The sequence below is a fragment of the Lepidochelys kempii genome, chromosome 1 (assembly GCF_965140265.1).
Source record: "Lepidochelys kempii isolate rLepKem1 chromosome 1, rLepKem1.hap2, whole genome shotgun sequence".
NCBI classification, from domain to species: Eukaryota; Metazoa; Chordata; order Testudines; family Cheloniidae; genus Lepidochelys; species Lepidochelys kempii.
The window spans coordinates 145,509,575-145,527,930 of record NC_133256.1 but is presented as its reverse complement, the minus strand read 5'-3'; the positions used below and the strand labels follow the sequence as shown (position 1 = coordinate 145,527,930).

At 39.2% G+C, this 18,356-nt stretch overlaps 1 protein-coding gene across 4 annotated transcripts in view; it reads right to left on the bottom strand.

Annotated features, from left to right (window-relative positions):
- Window positions 1-18,356, bottom strand: part of IL1RAPL1 (interleukin 1 receptor accessory protein like 1) — a 1,117,545-nt gene that overhangs the window by 430,555 nt on the left and 668,634 nt on the right. For all 4 annotated transcript variants that reach the window (XM_073328264.1, XM_073328235.1, XM_073328255.1 and 1 more), the window contains 2 exons: window positions 7,196-7,382; window positions 3,362-3,515 (listed from right to left, as the gene is read on the bottom strand). In XM_073328264.1, the coding sequence (XP_073184365.1) occupies window positions 3,362-3,515; window positions 7,196-7,382 (341 nt within the window). The remainder of the gene's footprint in view (window positions 1-3,361; window positions 3,516-7,195; window positions 7,383-18,356) is intronic.

Below are 18,356 nucleotides of genomic sequence, written 5' to 3'. Positions count from 1 at the left end.
AACTGTGTATGCATGTTTTGTTTTAATCCACTTCTGCATTTGATTTAACACGGCCCCCCTGTCGCCAACCAGATGACAATCCCTTTTTGCAACATTCACTATTTTACTTGATGATAGAAAAGGTATTAATATAAAGGTCTAGATCTTTATCCTCAGCTTTAGTGGAATTATGGTGATTTATTCCAGTTGAGCATCTGGCTCATGGATTTCACATAACACATTCTGCACAGGATGGAAATACAATACACCCCAGAAGAGTTCTTCCCACCACAGACAGAGGCAGGAAGCCTAAAGACAATATTTATTAAACATGAATGCATACAAACACACAAACACCAGAAAATAACCACACATTTGCTGCATCAGAATATGGAAAAATAGGCAGAGGAATAGTTGTAGATTATGGAGAGTCACTAGTTTCCAGCTAGATGTGCTAACCTTACATAATAGGTGCCGGGGGCGGGGGGTTGTCTCATAAGAACTACTCTCATTGCTCTCACTTTCTGAACACCTCCATAATTTTGGATTTGGCTAGTTGTAAGTCACAAATGGCTTAGCATAGAAACTTCACAGTATTAGGACTGGTTCTTATGATTAGTTTTTGGGGGAGGTAGATTTGTTAATGGAATTAGCTGCCAGTAGTGGTTCCATATACATTACAAACTTCAGGAGTTTATAAATGATGCAGGGTGATAAATGGGGGAAGAATAGACAAGGATGAAAGGACTCGCAAGGAGGATGAGTGAGGATAAAAGGGTTATATCAGTGAAGAAAAGGGACCCATCTATCAGTCTAAAAGTCGGCCCACACATATATTCACTTGATATGCCCTACCTCTACATATGGTGGGGGAGTGCTTTTAGCTAGTTCATTTATAGCTAATTTAGTAAAAGGTGTCAACTTTATGTTTTTAATCAGGATGCGACATTTATTCTCTGACCCCTGAATTCAAGTCTAAGCTATTTTTAAACACAACAGAAATAATCTCACATAAATTGCAATGTATGTCACTTGGAAAATAAACTCTTTTTCACCAGTACATAAACAGAACATAAGACATATTTAATGTCTGCATGTCTTCCTACCAAACACGTGTCAAATAATAATATAACATGGTTACTGACTGTAGCCTATGGCATGTATTAAAAGAAGAAAACTGATCATAATACTAGTGTATCTATTTCTTTAGCTTAGTCACATAAATATAAAGACAACATGCAGAACCACAGTAATACCAAAACAAATAAAATTGCTAAGATGCTCTGCAACAAATTGGTTCTTACATCTTCCCTGGTTGTCAGATACAGAAATCATGCAGCTCTCCTCTCTTAATCTCATTCATTTTAAAACACTTCAAAAGTAAGCCAAGTCTCTTCTTGAGTGGTCACACTTTCATTTCACATTAAGTATAGAGCTTTCCCCCAGAAACTACATAACTGACGAATGAACATTCTTTATCACAAATTATGTGAGTGCATGTCTTCATACTGCTCTTATTCCTTTTTCAGTAGCTGTAGTTTTAGTCTGCTTCAAACAACACTGCACACCAAATTTACCAGTAAGATATATTTTTGCAGTGGAAGCACCATTCCAAAGTGATTGAGAGAATACTGGAGAGCTGAAAGATTATGTACTACTCAAGAGCATAATCATACATTGAGAAGATAATTGGAGCCTTATTTTGAAATAAATTAACTACAGCACTCCTCTATCTCTGCTCTCCTTCAGGAGAGTCAAACAGGGTATATTGATATTTACTGTTAGCATAATCACTAGAGAGTAATTGCCTGCTTCTAGTCACCAAATAAATCAATTTCATATACAAGAAAAAATATGAAGAGAAACTGGATATTGTGCTTAAAGAAAACATGATTGATTGTCTGAATTTCTCTCAAATCAACACACGGTATAATTTCCAGATATATAATTGACTAATCTAATAAGTGGAAGTTACAAATCATGAGGTTTACGTTTAGCTTCTCATATTTTGGGTGGGAGCAGTGCAAGATGGACGATACTGAGATTCATTAGCACATAAGAAAACAAATTTCTAATAAACTCAGAAATGTTTCCACAATCGCAGATCGAGGCATACTATAAACACAGTAATTAACTGCCAGATGAGATATACATTTATATTGGACTTAGCAGAGAAACAAAGAGAACCGGAAGTGGATATTTCTGCTCTAAGATTCTTTCTTTGTATGTTTTGTTTCCTACTCCAAACACACTGCCACTAGCTTCTTTTTTTTTTATTTTTTTTTGTGTTGCTGAGGCAACTAAGAATCTATTTCACCTTCAATCCCCAGGGAAAACCTAAACTTTGCCAGCTATTAAGGAATGTTGCATTGGAAATGACAAGTGCACTGCAATCTGAAGACCCAAGATATAGCACATATATGATCTCCCAATATTACCAAATAATTCTGGAAATCAATTCAGTACAATTTTTCCTTGGATAGCGCTGTGCCATATTCTTTCTACATTAGGACAGGTCCTTGTGATACTGAGGTTTGGAGAGGACGGAACAGTTGAAAAACGGTTGGACTAACCCTTATGCAGAAAGGTTGTTTTCTGGAATAGAGTATATTGCTATTACAGTACGTGCAAGATCAAATCATGATGTAACTTATGTAGGATGTTGAAGGTTTTAATGTAAATTATATTAAAAGCATCTTTTCCCCTGTCACCAATGTTATGTTTCAGAAGATATAGCCATTATAGGATTTTTTTTTTAATTAGAACTAGAGCTAGATGAATGTGGAATACATGGAGTGAAATTCTGGCCTTAATGAAATCAGTCTGAGTTTGCCGTTAACTTCAATGGGCTCAGGATTTCACCGTTAGTATTCACAGGTGTGCACAATATGATTGATATGCTGGATGGTTGTGCCGGTGGGCCTGATGGAGAAGAATCATGGTAGTATTCCTCTGGAAGGTACCTCCTAGAATGATGCCGCTCTGACATAGCAACATTAGTTCTAGAAGTGTTGCATTCAAAAGGCAGCATTCCACAAACAAATATAGTGGGCTCCATCATGTTATTTTCTGCCATACATAGTATAGGTTCCAAGCTACCTATCCTACCAAAAACTGAACGCACTCTCCATTTCCCATTCAGAAACCTAAGCTGCCTACAAGTCTCTAAAACAGGCCCCAACCTAGACCTCATTCAGAGCGCTGTGCACACTAATTGGAACTTTGTAAGATTGTTTGGGCACATCACCTAGGCAACGACAATCATCAAAACTTTTGTCTCTGGCTAAGTAGTTGCAATGTATATCACAAATGACCTAAAACAAAAAAAGGCAATGTCATTCTTTACAATATCAGAAAGAGATATTAGGAGCCTATAAATTACCTGTAACTGTTAATTCTGTAGTTCTTCTGACAACAAAGATTCCGTATTTTAACTCACAAGTGTAATTTCCAATGTCATCTTCTCTAACCTCCCGGATGATGAGAGTGTCCTTTTTGAACACAATACTCGGTCTCCATGTTTTTGCCTTGCATTCCTGTTCAATGACAATATAATACACCCATGACTGAAGTCCTTGTATTTAAACGTAGTGATTATTGACAACACTGCCCAAGTCAAAGAGCCTAGGAAATGGCTTAGATAATTACTTATGACATCTCACATACACTGAGTTGCCCAAATATTCTACTTCATTGAGTCACATGAGAGCTGTCTAGATGCCAGAAAGGCAGGGAATTTATTCCCTTAATGATGGTACTCTGAAGTAATATTGTTGAAGAGTTCCTATTCTTCCTATCTAATTAATGTTGTCTCTGGGACAATTACATATACAAAAAACTTTTATCTTCATTATGTTAATGACAGCTAGAGGACATGGGAAGTCATTGTAAAGCAATAATTAATCAAAAAGGAGGGAAGCAGGAGCGAATGAGAAAAAAAAAGAAGGAAGCAAGTTGCATCTCCATACCTGAAAGCATCTTAGAATTTGCTTTGAAAAGTTTAACTTATCAATGATCTTACTATTGACTCAGTGAGATAACGCAATGTCTAATTTGTACTATTTATATGTACACAAAATATAACGTGTCCCAATTTTAATGGCTACTGATAGAGTTGTATGTTTCATTCATGCTGAAATATATTCTTTTTTCGTTGTTTGATAAGTGGGCCCATCCACTAGGTTGAAATTTGTTATGGCCTAAGAATGTGTGTATGTGTTGGCAATTTTTACTGGTTTCCCCTTGTGTGGTTATTTTTTTTTCTCTTTTTTTAAATTGCCTTAGTTAGATTTCAGATAATTAAAGTAAAACATGATATAGCTGCATGCTTTTGGATATTTTTCAGCGATTTCCAAACTTCTTCATCTTTCTAAGAAATAAGTTACAGGCCAATGGACTAATGTCCTTGAGACTTTTGATGTAACAGTACAAAATAATCTGCTCATTTTGCCCAGCATAGCAGCTTGCTGCGTATATAGCATATAGGCTAGTTTCATAAATGTCATTCAGACTATTTTTTAGAATAGACATATGTCCATGCACATGAAAACCCACAATGGTCTTTTATGAAACTTTGCCACCTACCAAGGGAAAATAGTTTTTGACATTTTAAATCCTTAGATACGTATTCTATTACATATTTTAAATATTATGTAAGCGGGGGAATAGTCCCGCTACTGTGGGGAACTTTCCTGGCTTCTGCACTACCCCAGTGAAGTGGGCTAGCGAAAGGATCTGAGTCCTCGCTCCCACTTCCTTTACCCAGTGGCCTCCCTGCCCTTGAGAACTCCCCTTCCTCTCCTGCCTGACAGAGTCCTCGTAACCCCAACAAGGCTGGGCCCAGGATTCCTGGGGGGCTCAACTCCCAACCCTGCTGTGATCACCTAGGACAGGGGCTAGGGTGTCCCCACTCCAGGGTACTCTCTCTGCAATGGGCATTTCTCTGACCCACTGACCATTACATACAATTTAAAGTAAATGCAAGCTATTTAATCAACAATAAATTTTAAAAAGAATAAGAAAAAATGGGAGAGGTTAAAAGAAACACATTAACCCACTCTGTGGCAGGGAACATCACAAACAGTGTCTCTGCAATGTCAGGGCAGTTCACAGTCTGTTCCTTGTAAGTCCCAGGCCTTCTCCTCAGGCCCTGGCTGTGCTGTAGGGATGCTGTGGGTTGGAGACTTGCTCTGGTGGTGGCCACATGCTCTCAGGCTCTAAGTGGTAGGACCCTTCTTCTCAGTGTTGTCCCCACCCTGTCGGGGTTACAATCCAAGCCTGGCCTGCAGAGCCTCTTGGCTGAGGCATCTCCCTGTGCTGGGCTCGCTGCCCAGGGTCCCCATCCGTCTCCTCAGCTGCTCACTGCACCCAGCTCCAGACTGCTCCAGCTCCGCCACTCTGTCTCAGCACTGCTGCCGCTGCTCTGCCTCCAGCTCCCTGGGCTGCTTCTTTGGCCCCTCTGCCTCTGGTTGCTGCAGCTCTGCTCCCAGCACAGGTCTGCTCTGCAGGCTGCTTCTGTGACTCTGCTCCCAGCACTGACCTGCTTCATGGGCTGCTTTTCTGGCCCCTCTGGCTCTGGTTGCTGCAGCTCTCCTCTCAGGGCAAGTCTGCTCTGTCTGGGCTGTGCCTCTGGCTTTGGGGCTGCAGCTCTGCTCCCAGGACAGGGGCTGCTCTCTCTGGATCTGGCATGGCTCTGCTCCCCAGCTCAGCTCAGGCCCCTGCTTTCTCCTTAGCTCGGCCCCACTCTGTCTGACCCAAGCAAATCCAGGTCACAGGGAGGATGGGACCTCCCTGGCCTCCTGACTCCCTGATTAGCCTGACCGCCCTGTCATTCAGGCTGACCTGGAGCACTGGCCTCTCCCCATTGTTCCTGGGGACTAGCAGTTTCAGGGTCCTGATGCCCCATCGACCCTTCCCCCTTTTTAGTACTGGGAGCTAGCAACTAAAACACCCCCACTGAATGTTAGTAAGGGGGCAACAGTCCCCTTACACTTAGATAGCATATTTCAGATGAAGCTACTAGTTGGGCTGCATAACATTTTCAGAGGCAGTGGCTCAGCCAGAATCCTCCTAGATTATAATTCTTTATAATCACTGGACAATACAATGTTATGTACACTATTTACAAGTACCCATAATGAGGCTAGGTAAATCTGTATGTTTTTATAATTAGAAAGCATAGTGAAATATGTTTCAACTGGAAAATTACAGTTAATTATTCCTGTATACACAAACTTATTTCAGGTTTACCTATAAGATCAGAACTATTTTGGTTTATCCAATAACTAGGGTACTTTAAGAAACAGATCCTACAAGGTGCAAAGTGCCTCCTGAAAAGTGCTGAGCACCCTCAATTCCAACTGCAGTCAATGGGAGCTGCATTTAACAAGTACCTCGCAGAACCAGGGCCGAAATAACTCTCCAGAAAACCAAATTAATGCACAATGTTGAAATAAAGTTATCAATAAACCATAGAGAAATATGGATATTTGAAGTGAAAGCTAATTTTCTCTCTGGGACATTGTCATTTCCCTTTTCTTCCCATAATTGTACGAAAAATGGGCAGATCACAAGCCTTAAACCTGAGTTTTTATTCTTGGTGAGATTTGAAGTTTTAATATTATTGAAACATGGGATTCTTTTTGAATTGTATGAGGTACAATTTAAATTGTGCACGCAAGTAAAAAGTGTGCACAGCTTCTTCTTCAAATATGTTTTCTCTTCATATCTTTCTGAGTGAATTTCATATTTGGAAATTGAGGAAATCATTCTAATAGCATGAGCTTGAATCTGGCATAGTGCAGACAATTGCTGTCTGCTTCCCCACCCAGCCTTACCAATGTGTACCATACCAGACCACCCTGGTAACATTTTTTCTTTTCCAGTTTTGGACTTTTCAGTTGAAAGAGGACCACCAAGTATTTGGTTATTTTGTGATACAGCTAGATGGCAATAAGAAGATTCCAAATAAGGAATTTTCAGTGTTACCTAAGAAAGCATTTGAATCCTTGCCTCTACAACTAAAAGGCTAGTACATTAAAACACTTTATGGTCTAGTTCCTTTTTCATCCTATCCCTCCTTGTCTTATTATTATTGCATCTTAAATCCATCCAAGCTGTATATCACATCCAAATAAAATGTTGAGATTATTGAAAATGAATCAGAACTTGACAGAATATTTTGTTGAAGGCAACAGAAGTCTTCTGTATTCCTTACCTTATACCACAGGATTTCAGGCTCTCTATAAGGAATTAAAAAATCCTCTATGTCAGGGCACGAGATTTCCTTGCTTTTGCTAAGTTCAGCTTTTTCAGAGTACTTCATCTTTGAATTGTAGCAGAGTCCGGTGTCATTTTCACCCACGGTCAGCGAGATGGAAACTTTCATACAGTAAGTAGAGTTTCTGTAATATAACACAAATAAGAATAATGGGTCCAGTGTGAAAAAAAAAATCCCAGTCACATGATTGTTTTCGATGAAGTTATATTCATTGTAGGCAAGAGAGAGAGAAAAATCAAACTATTCTTGCTTTATGTATTGTGTGTGTAGTCCTTAGTTATTCAGGATAGGCTCTTCGCTTTCCAATCCCCACCTCAACCACTAGATTTTAATGTAATAACAATAACTGGCCTGAATCCACAAATAAACCCTTTCCTTTCCTCTGAATTCCCTTCCCTCCATCATTATAGTCCATACTGTTTATTGGCAGGCAACTTCCTCCTAAGTAAAGGCCAAAAAAAGCTTCATGCACTAACCAGCAAAGCACCATAATCATCCTTCTGCCAAACACTATTACAACAGCTCTCTGGGGTTAACAAATCAGTTTACTGCACAGCAGCCTGGTGTCACATTGGAACTTTGGGCATCACACCATGAACTGGAGTGTTAGCACCCCCATTCATCAAATTTAAGCAGGTTTTCAAGTGAAGCAGTAATTAAAAATATAGTTTTAAACAACATTTGATTAAAAATCAGACTTACGGCCTTTCACTCCATAGAAAACAGTTTAATCTCAGTGTATTTTAAACTAGAGGACTACCAGTTTGTTTACCTTAGCCTCTCATCCCCATATTCCCAGGCCCAAATGTTTCCCCTGCATTATCCTCAGCTTTCATTAGCTTGGGCTCTGTCCTGCAACTTATTACTTTCCGCTGGTGGCCATATGTTGATATGCCAGACAGCCAGAGACTGCGGAACATTGTTTTGTTTTCCTGATTTCACTATGTACTTTAATTAGTCTGAAAGACAAAATGACTTGAAAAGGATTTATTTTTTCATTTTGGGTATCCAAATGGGCAGGACGAGCATGTCTAAGGTTGAGTACTCTCTAGGAGTACACTGTGACAGTGCAAGCATCTTCCCCTACTATTCTGTAAATGCATTTGACCCCTAATCTGCTGAAAGCGGTTCCTGCAGAGAGCACTAAGACACTTTTCCTTTACTTATTTTCACTCTTAGACTCTGTGAGATGACTGCTAATTTACAAGAGTCTAGTGTATATCTAGCATTGCAGGCTGTCAAAGATAGCTGCATTTTCAGATTGCCTTTAGATGTCTTAATACCTGTTTACTCTTTCTGTTTATCAGGAAGTGATTAAAAGGCTAAAAAGGAAGGAAAACAGCACACAAAGAGCACCACAGCCTCATTTCTAGAAGAAAATGTAAATCTCAAAGGCACTATTTATTAATTACTAATAAGAATATCATTTCTGAAAGCACAGTAATTCTGTCAATGACCTTAAATCATGCATGTCTTTTCTGGGCAGGAAAGGCAACAAATATAAAATATCTTCCCTAGAATGGAGTCAGCTTGTACTCCCATCCTTGGAGCTATCTGATGCTTCCTGTGTATACTTGTGACTGGAGTTGGTAAAACTTCTGTATCCATAGCAAGCAATTTAATCATTGAATATAGATCATTCCTAAGTCACAAACTGTCCTAAGTTGTGACCTAAGTCTGCCGATATTGGGGTTTTTTTTTATCTTTTCTATGACTGGATGACCTAACCATTGTCAGAAGAATGGGGGCCAAAGCAATTCACTGGGGCATAGATTTTCTCTCTCTCACAGTGGGAGTATGCTACTGGGAGACAGGTAGAAGGTGATAAGCAGGCATAGGGAGTATTATGCTGTGTATATCACCACATGCTTTGAAAATTCCTTCCTAACAGAGACAGAAGGGAAAATCACTTAACCTGCAATTCTGCTTCTCTAAAGATACCAGCTAGGCAGGAATCTCACTCTTGGTTCACATCTCTCTGGAACACATCACTTCAGGAGATGTTCCTGTCTAAGAGTTATTTTTTCCTTCCAAGATAGGCCTGATCAAGAGCCCTGTCCTGCTGAGCATATGCCAACATCAGGTTCCTCAGGGGCACCGGAACAATCCAGCTAGTTCCCTTCTGACTCCAGTCAGCACAGGAAATGGTGTCTCTAAGCTTTAACCAGTGAAGCTGCCCTAGCCAGTTCGGGCCTCGGTACTCTTTCTGGTCTATGTTCACAATAACCTGGTTTGCTACAGATCACATTTTTTTCATTATTTTTTCTGCCATTTCTTCCCTAAGGTTCCTTCCGAGGCAAGTTTGAGGTTTCATCCTCACAGCTAGTCTTTTTCTTGGCTCCCAGCAGAAAGCACCACGGGGATTCTCATGTCAGCTAAAGTCTGGACTTTCAAACTCCTTTCATGATATTCTGGGCAGAAAATGCAATGAAGATCTCTACATTTTATGATCCTGTTTAGGATGTATCCTAGTCTGGGAGTATCTGTGGTTTGAGGAGAGCTGTGGCACCTTAGTGACTCACAATTTAGTGCATAAGCACTTCAGTTCAAACTGAGTCCATCTGCCCAGATAAAGGATGGGGTTCCAAAGTGCTGATGCTCTCAGTTATGAAGTGCCAAGCCCAGAGTCCAAGGCACTGACATGTCTAGGCTGGGATACTTAGACAACTGTATTCTATGATGTAGGGTCCCTCAAAAGCACTTTCTACTGGGAGCTTGAAGCAGCATAAAAGGAGCATAAAGATTTGGCTGCCTTCACATGACATGTCTCCCTATATGTTTTTTCCACTGTGAGCCTGAATAGTAACAGCGCTGACAAGGTGGCTCATATGGCACTCTGCCAGGAGCCCAGGTTGCATCCAGGAAATGGCCAGTCCGGCTCTAAGGAACTGTAGAGAAAACAGAACAAAATAGAATGATGTGAGCCAAAGAAAACCAGTTTAGTGGGCTCAGAGAACCAGAAAAAGATAAAAAAAATCAGTCAGTCCCTAATGGCCTGAGGCAGTTAGATCTGCAAGGCAGCAACTCCAGCGGGCAGGTGGTTTGTTGGCTGACCGCAGCTGGACTAGAAGTAGGTGGAGCCCATGAGCTAAGAAAATGTGTATCACGTAGCAGAGCCTTCAAGTTAGCCTACAAGTGCCCCAGAGGGTCAAGAATCTTAGAACTGGGGGAGTTTCCTATATGACTCTCACTGGAGGCATTAGAGCAAACAGAGTCCTGTACCACTGGTAACTTTAGAGAAATTGTATATTCCACTGGAGACCAGATTGTATTGTTTGAATAGAACAGTTACTGTATTTACTTTTGTTTTTCATTCTTCACAAGGTAACTGCATTTTGTGCAACTTCTGTATTCACTGAGCTGACAGGAGGATTGAACCCTGGACCTTCAGCAATAAAAGAATGAGTTTCTACTGTTTCAGCTAAAGGACTAAATTCTGTTATGCAAACCCATCACAGACAGACATCACTGTGACATTCTCCCATGGTGTTATCTGGAGAGTTTTGCCTGGGCTTGTTTTAAGCCATGAGGACACATTTTCAGCCTCATAACTATATACATGAAATTACAACCTATAACATTACTATAACAACAATGTTCAGTGCATCATGAGCCTTTCGAAGACACCCAACATGACAAACTTTGCACTGGATACCACACAATCATTTTATAAGAATGAACATGAGGGTGGCTGGGTGTTCCCCACAAGATACATAGTGTCATTTGTGGCCCAGCCACCAGACAGGGATGAAAACCTACACTTGGCTGGAGTGGGTTACACATATAACTACACAGTCCTATTTGCAAAGGCTGCATATCTTTATCTTTCTCATTTGTCTCCATGGCAAGTCTCTGGCAAGGGGCTTAGGGAACTATGTTAACTGTCATATTCTGTATATAACAATATTTTATAAAACCTTTTTGGAGCAGAAACTATGTCTAGTTGTATATTTGTACAGCTGATAGCCCAGCAAGGCGCATATGCTGATCAGGTCATCTGTGTGCTACTGTTAAATAAATGTTAAAGAATAATATCTAGCAAGTATATTGATTCATTTTCCCAGGCTCTATTTTCTGCCATCTATAACTATTCACTAGAATTACAGTGTTCGGTCCTAGCTGCAAAGGGAGCAGACATACATCCTTGTCCAAGTCATTGCAATAGCACTAGACTTCTGGCCACAGATTTTGGGAACACTGTCAATGACTGTGTTAATCTTCCCACCCCACATACCACTCCAGCTTTAACTGCATTTCTGTGGCACTCTTTCCTGTGCCTTTGCTGCCTAACTACTTCATCCTTTTTCATCAGTGGTGTTTAATATCCTTATGTACACACCCAGCAATGTACAGAGAGAATACTAAATACCAAAGGCTTGTTCATACAGGCCACAGCCACGAAAGGATTTCCGCATGCCATCCACTCATTCTCTGTCATTTAGAGCCCATAACGTCTTGACTGTTAATTGCTGCCTGATTCATCTAAATGGTTCTTGGTCTGGAAGATGTACAGCACATTGTATGTGCTACATTATCTCTAAATTTTCAGAGTAGAGAGAAGCTTTGCTTTTATGGATCACGGGTACAGTCACAGTTCAAACCTCTCCATCTCCTGAGAATGGCACAGCATCCACCACCACCTCCTCACCATTTCTGCTTTGTTTGGGAGTGGTGGCATTTTATTTTTTGCTATTCTGCTCCTCTGCTAAAACCTCTCTCCTTCCCTTCCAGCTCCCAAACTCTCAAGGTGCATTCCCGATGGTTGTACATTTATACCTAGTGTGACTAGGCAGATATATCCAAATGCACCCAAGTAGTTGTGATTTTCTCTTTCCAAAAACACCTGTCTAACAATTTCACTTGTGTGTATGTTCACAGAAAGCAAATACATGAGATGAATAGTGTTAAACAGAATTTGCAATATGTTTGTGAATAACTTTCTCCACTATTTGCCCATTTTTACCCATGACATCTATAGGTCATAACATGGATAGAAGTGTATTGCTTTTTCAGGTCACAATATTTCCCTTATATCTGAAGCAGATGTACAGGTTTAGAGTTTAGCTTCCACCAGCATGATTCCAGTATTTGTAAGTGAGGAGCATATCATAAGACTTTTTAGTAGACTGCTCTGTTGTTGTATCATGTGATTCTTTTGTGGCGATCTAACACTAGGAAATGCAACCTAGATGGAGCTACTATAAGGTGGGTGAAAAACTCTTGGAAAATCGTTCCCAGAGAGTAGTTTTCAGTGGTTGCCAGTCATGCTGGAAGGACATAACGAGTGGGGTCCTGCAGGAATGGATTTTGGTTCTGTTCAATATCTTCATCAATGATTTAGATACTGGCATAGAGAGTATACTTATAAAGTTTGCAGATAACACCGAGCTGTGAGGGGTTGCAAATGCTTTGGAGGATAGGATAAAAATTCAAAATCATCTGGACAAACTGGAGAAATGGTCTGAAGTAAATAGGATGAAATTCAATAAAGACAAATGCAAACTACTTCATTTAGGAAGGAACAATCAGTTGCACACATACAAAATGGGAAATGACTGCCTAGAAAGAAGTACTGCAGAAAGGAATCTGAAGGTCATAGTGGACAACAAGCTAAATATGAGTCAACAGTGTAACGCTGTTGCAAAAAAAGCTAACATAATTCTGGGATGTATTAGCAGGAGTGTTGTAAACAAGACATGAGAAGTAATTCTTCCGCTTTACTCTATGCTGATTAGGCCTCAACTGGAGTATTGTGTCCAGTTCTGGGAGCCACATTTCAGGAAAGATGTGGACAAATTGGAGAAGGTCTAGAGAAGAGCAACAAAAATGACTAAAGGTCTAGAAAACATGACCTATGAGGGAAGATTGAAAAAAAATGGGTTTGTTTATCTGGAAAAGAGAAGACTGAGAGGGGACATGATAACAGTTTTGAAGTACATAAAAGGTTGTTGCAAGGAGGAGGGAGAAAAATTGTTTTTCTTAACCTCTGAGGATAGGCCAGGAAGCAATGGGCTTAAATTGCAGCACGGAAGATTTAGATTGGACATTAGGAAAAACTTCCTGTTAGGGTGGTTAAGCTCTAGAATAAATTGCCAAGGAGGTTGTAGAATCTCCATCACTGGAGCTTTTTAAGAGCAGGTTAGACATACACCTTTCAGGAATGGTCTGGATAATACTTAGTCCTCCCATGAGTGCAGGGGAATGGACGAGATGACCTCTCAAGGTCCCTTCCAGTTCTACAATTGTCTCACAAAGCCTCTATAACTTTGCCCATTAAAAAAGGAAACAAGAAAAATAAATAGTGCAATGCCTGAATGGGCAGCCTCTGTCATATTCCCAAGTGGTATGTGGACAAAATCCTGGGACTGACATTGATCTAGGTAATTAAATTCAGTAACTTAAACTGAACTGTCAAATGTGCCTTGTTTTCTAACAATATGATTGATATAATTTCCAGCATATGGTTTGGAACAGATAAGCACATTCAGGACACAAGTCATGTCCTTCTTTAGTAGAAAGTGCTTCGCATATTGTGGACACTGCAAGAAATAATAATAATAATAATAATAACCACATTTAATTTCACAGAAAATCATAACAGGATAGATAGAATATGAAATATCACAGAATAAAGGGAAACTTTTCAAGACTGCTAGGCCTAAACGTTTAAACCACCTTTTAATATTTATAGTTGACGGTATTTGAAAGATTCAAACCAGGATATTTTTTTCTTAACAGACATTTGCAATATAGCACTCCAAAACACCACAGTCACTATCCTTTTTTTACTGTCATCCACATACACTTTTTTTTTCAGTGTGACATTACATCTAGGGCAGGAAATACACACACACAAAGTTCACTAATATTTGTGTGAAGTTTTAAAATCAGTACACTGACTGCATTTGCAGCCCTTTTGGGGCAAACCATCAGCTAGTGTAAATAGTAAAAAAAAGTTTCCCTGATTTCAATGGAGTTACAGCAATTTACACCATCTGAGGGTCTGTCCCCTAGTGTTTACTTTCTGTGAATAGTCTAACTAATGAGTTTTTTGGCTGGAATGTTTACCATAACCTAAACATTTAAGCAAGTATTTCCAGAAAGCAAAGACTTATACTCACCCAGTCACAAAATGACCTGTGTGTCCAATGAAAGCATTTTTGAAATGCTGACATTCAAAGAATGAATGATTTATTAAAATCATCCAACCTCTAATATGGTGCTCTTTGCTTTGATTTTTGTTTTTAAGATGATTGATACAAAAAGTGGTAAAACATAAAAAAAAGGGGGGGTAATATGGTAAAGCACTGTTCTCTAAGAAATTCAACAAGTGTTTATAACTTATACAATTCTCAGTGTCCCCAAACCAGTTTAAGGAATCATCTAGAGTTACTGGTTTCCACTCAGTGACTGTATTATTCATACTATGATGTTAGTATAAAAAGAGAGGAAATAGAGTAAAATATATCATCTACTTACTTTGTCCTTATTTTAGTATTAGGATACTGCCACCGTATTTAAAATAGAAAGAAAAAAACACCTTTTATTCCATCAAAGCAAAAAAAAATCGATTGATTTGATCTGCCTTCCTTACCCCATGTTTTCTTCCTTCACTTGTTTTTTTTTGTGAAAATAATAGTGATTTATGAGGGCAGTGAGGTACAAAGGAGTATTTTAATATTAGAAGACATGGTTCTCCACTAGTTTTTTACCACCAAATTCAATGTAGTTGCCTCAGAATAAAACTGGAGAAACAGGCCAAGAGTGCCTATTAGCAGCAGTCAAGGAGTGGTTGCAGAACTACTAACTGTGGTATGTAAATTTATCACTTAAATCATCTTCTGTGCCAGATAACTGGAGAATAGCTAATGTGACACCAATTTTTAAAAAAAGACTTCAGAGGCAATCCTGGCAATTATAGGATGGTAAGCCTAACTTTAGTACTAGGCAAATTGGGTGACACTATAGTAAACAACTGAATTATCAGACACCTAGATGAACATGATTTGTTGGGGAACAGTCAGCATGGCTTTTGTGAAGGGCAATCATGCCTCACAATGTATTAGAATTCTTTGAGGGGGTCAACAAATATCTGGTCAAGGATGATTCAGTAGATATAATGTATTTGGACTTTCAGAAAGTCTTTGACAAGGTTCTTCACTAAAGGGCCTAAAATAAAGTAAGCTTTCATGGGATAAGAGGGAAGATACTCTCATGCATCCTCTCAATAGTTAAAAGCTAGGAAACAAAGGGAAGGAATAAATGGCCAGTTTTCAGAATGGAGAGAGGTAAATAGTGGTGTCCCCCAGGGGTCTGTACTGGGACCAGTACTGTTCAATATATTCATAAATGGATCTGGAAAAAGGGGCAACAGTAAGGTGGCAAAGTTTGGAGATGATACAAAATTACTCAAGATAGTTAAATCCAAAGCAGACAGTGAAGAATTACAAAGTGATCTGACAAAACTGGGTGACTGGGCATCAAAATAGCACATGAAATTCATTGTGGATAAATGCAAAGGAATGCATATTGGAAAACCTAATCCCAACAATATGTGCCAAATGATGGGGTCTAAATTAGCGGTTACCACTCAAGAAAGAGATCATGGAGTCATTGTGGATAGTTTTCTGAAAACATCTGCTCAATGTGCAATGGCAGTCAAAAAAGCTAACAATGTGAGGAATCATTAGGAAAGGGATAGCTAACAAGACCATAAATATCATAAATACTATATAAATCCATGGTATGCCCACACCATGAATATTCTGTGCAGTTCTGGTCATCCCTTCCAAAAAAAGATATATTAGAGATTAAAAAGGTACAGAGAAGGTCAACAAAATGATTAAGGGTATGGAACAGCTTCCCTATGAGGAAAGATTAAAAGGACTGGGACTGTTCAGCTAGGAAAAGAGATGACTAAGGAGGGGGATGACAGATGTATAAATTATGAATGGTATGGAGAAAGTGAATAGGGAAGTGTTATTTACCCCTTCACATAATATAAGAACCAGGAGTCACCCACTGAAATTAATGGGCAGAAGGTTGAAAACAAACAAAAGGAAGTACTTCTTCACACAATGTACAATAAGCCTACGGAACTCATAGCCAGGGGATGTTGTGAAGGACAAAACTATAACTGTGTTCAAAAAAGAACTAGAAACATTCATGGAGGATAGGTTCATCAATGACTATTAGCCAAGATGGTCAGGGATGCAACCCCATGCCTTCGGCATCCCTAAGCCTCTGGCTGCCAGAGAGGGGATGGATCACTTGATAATTTCCCTGTTTTGTTCATTACCCTTGAAGCATCTGGCATTGGCTACTGTTCCAAGACACGATGTTGGGCTAAATGGACCAAACAGACATCTGAGAAGGGAACTTCTAGGCATTACCCACATCTGTGTGGATTTGATAGGATATTGCAATTCTTGACCATCTCTATTTTTACTATTAAGGTCATCGTTATTACACAAACTCTAAGGTGGCACCAGGCAAAATCCATCCAGAAATGTTGTTAAGTCTACACAATGCAGAAATACAGCAAAAGACTTCCTAAGGAAAGAGCAAGAGATATAAGTATTATATTTCCTGCTATTTTATTCAACTTTGTGTATAACACTGCTATAACACATAGTGTTTAATAAATTAAGGACCATTGTAAGCAATTTTCCTCCTGTTAACTGATGCCCTCTAATTCATATAATTGCGGGGGTGGGAGTGAGGGTTTGTGGCCACAAAAGTGGTACAAATCTCAGCATCTTTTTCAATATTTTACCATTACTAATAAAGCATAGGTTCAACCAAGCTATTAACTTCTTATGTTTATAAATAGAAGGAAGAGCAATGAATATGAATTAACCTTATTTCATTACAGACACATATGGATAATGAAGATGATAATCTTAAATGTTTTCAGTTGCTAACAATACATGAATACCAGGTTTTGTTCCAATGCTTATCACTAACTATGTTTATTTATTGGATGCTATGAAAGGCTAACCCTTACATCTAAAGCATTAAGAGCACTGTTCATTTAAACTCAGCTAAATTCAAACTTACAATGGTAGTGTTATTAACATTAACAAGACAATTCTACTAATTGTCATCTACCTGTAATTAAAATAAATAGCTAACACTGCCAGCATTTGAAACCCTTCTGGAACCAACTATTACACTTAATTCAGAAGACAGGAGGTATATAACATTTACTGATTTACAGATTTATACTGTAGCAGTTTGGAGCCTAAGGGGCAGAGAGATCCAGAAAATCAAGGATCTTGTGATTGGAAAATAGAAATGTTTCATAAACTCTAGACACCTTACTTTGTTAGCACCCAAAGCAGCCATAATTCAGCCTTAAGGGGCTTGCTTAGGAAAAATGTCAGTGGGTAACCTGAACAATGTAAGCCTCTCAACTGATTATTATTTTTATAATGGCCTCACAGATTTTTTATTTCTTCCTAACATAATGATGGAACTTAATTGGTGTGCTGGTCAGCTTTGCTCCTCATCTTAACATCTGAAAATGGCTCAAGTCAGAGTCTAGTGTAGAGAAATGCAGAATCCACTTAGATTATGTTCTAGTGTGTCAGGCGCAGCTTGTTCTTTTTATTAAATAAATATTAAAGTACGGAACGTACATGCAATGCAGTAATGAGAAGGAACAGGCCACATTACTTTAAGACAACAAATGCATCTAAAATTCCATTGCTTTTGAAACAGGTAAGTGGAAGAGGAGGAGGAAGGGGGAAGAGAGAGAAAAAGCACACACACAGAATATGTGTGAATGAGAAGGGAATGTGAAAGAATGTTTGTGTGTGCCCTCTTGTTATAAGAACACAGAAAACTCCGATCTGATGTCTCTGAAGTAGGGAGCCCAGAGGGGTTGAAGGAAACACTGCTTTTCTCCTCTTCTATGAGCAACACGGCGTGGCTATGCCCTATTTCCATAACAGTGTGCACAAGTCCCACAAGATATTTGTTTTGATTAGCACATTCATATTAATCACACCAGAAGTACTGAACTATTTTATTGCATGCTTCGTTTCTCAGAAGCGGTAACTTTAAAGCTCTCTCCTCTCCTAAAAAAACAAGCACA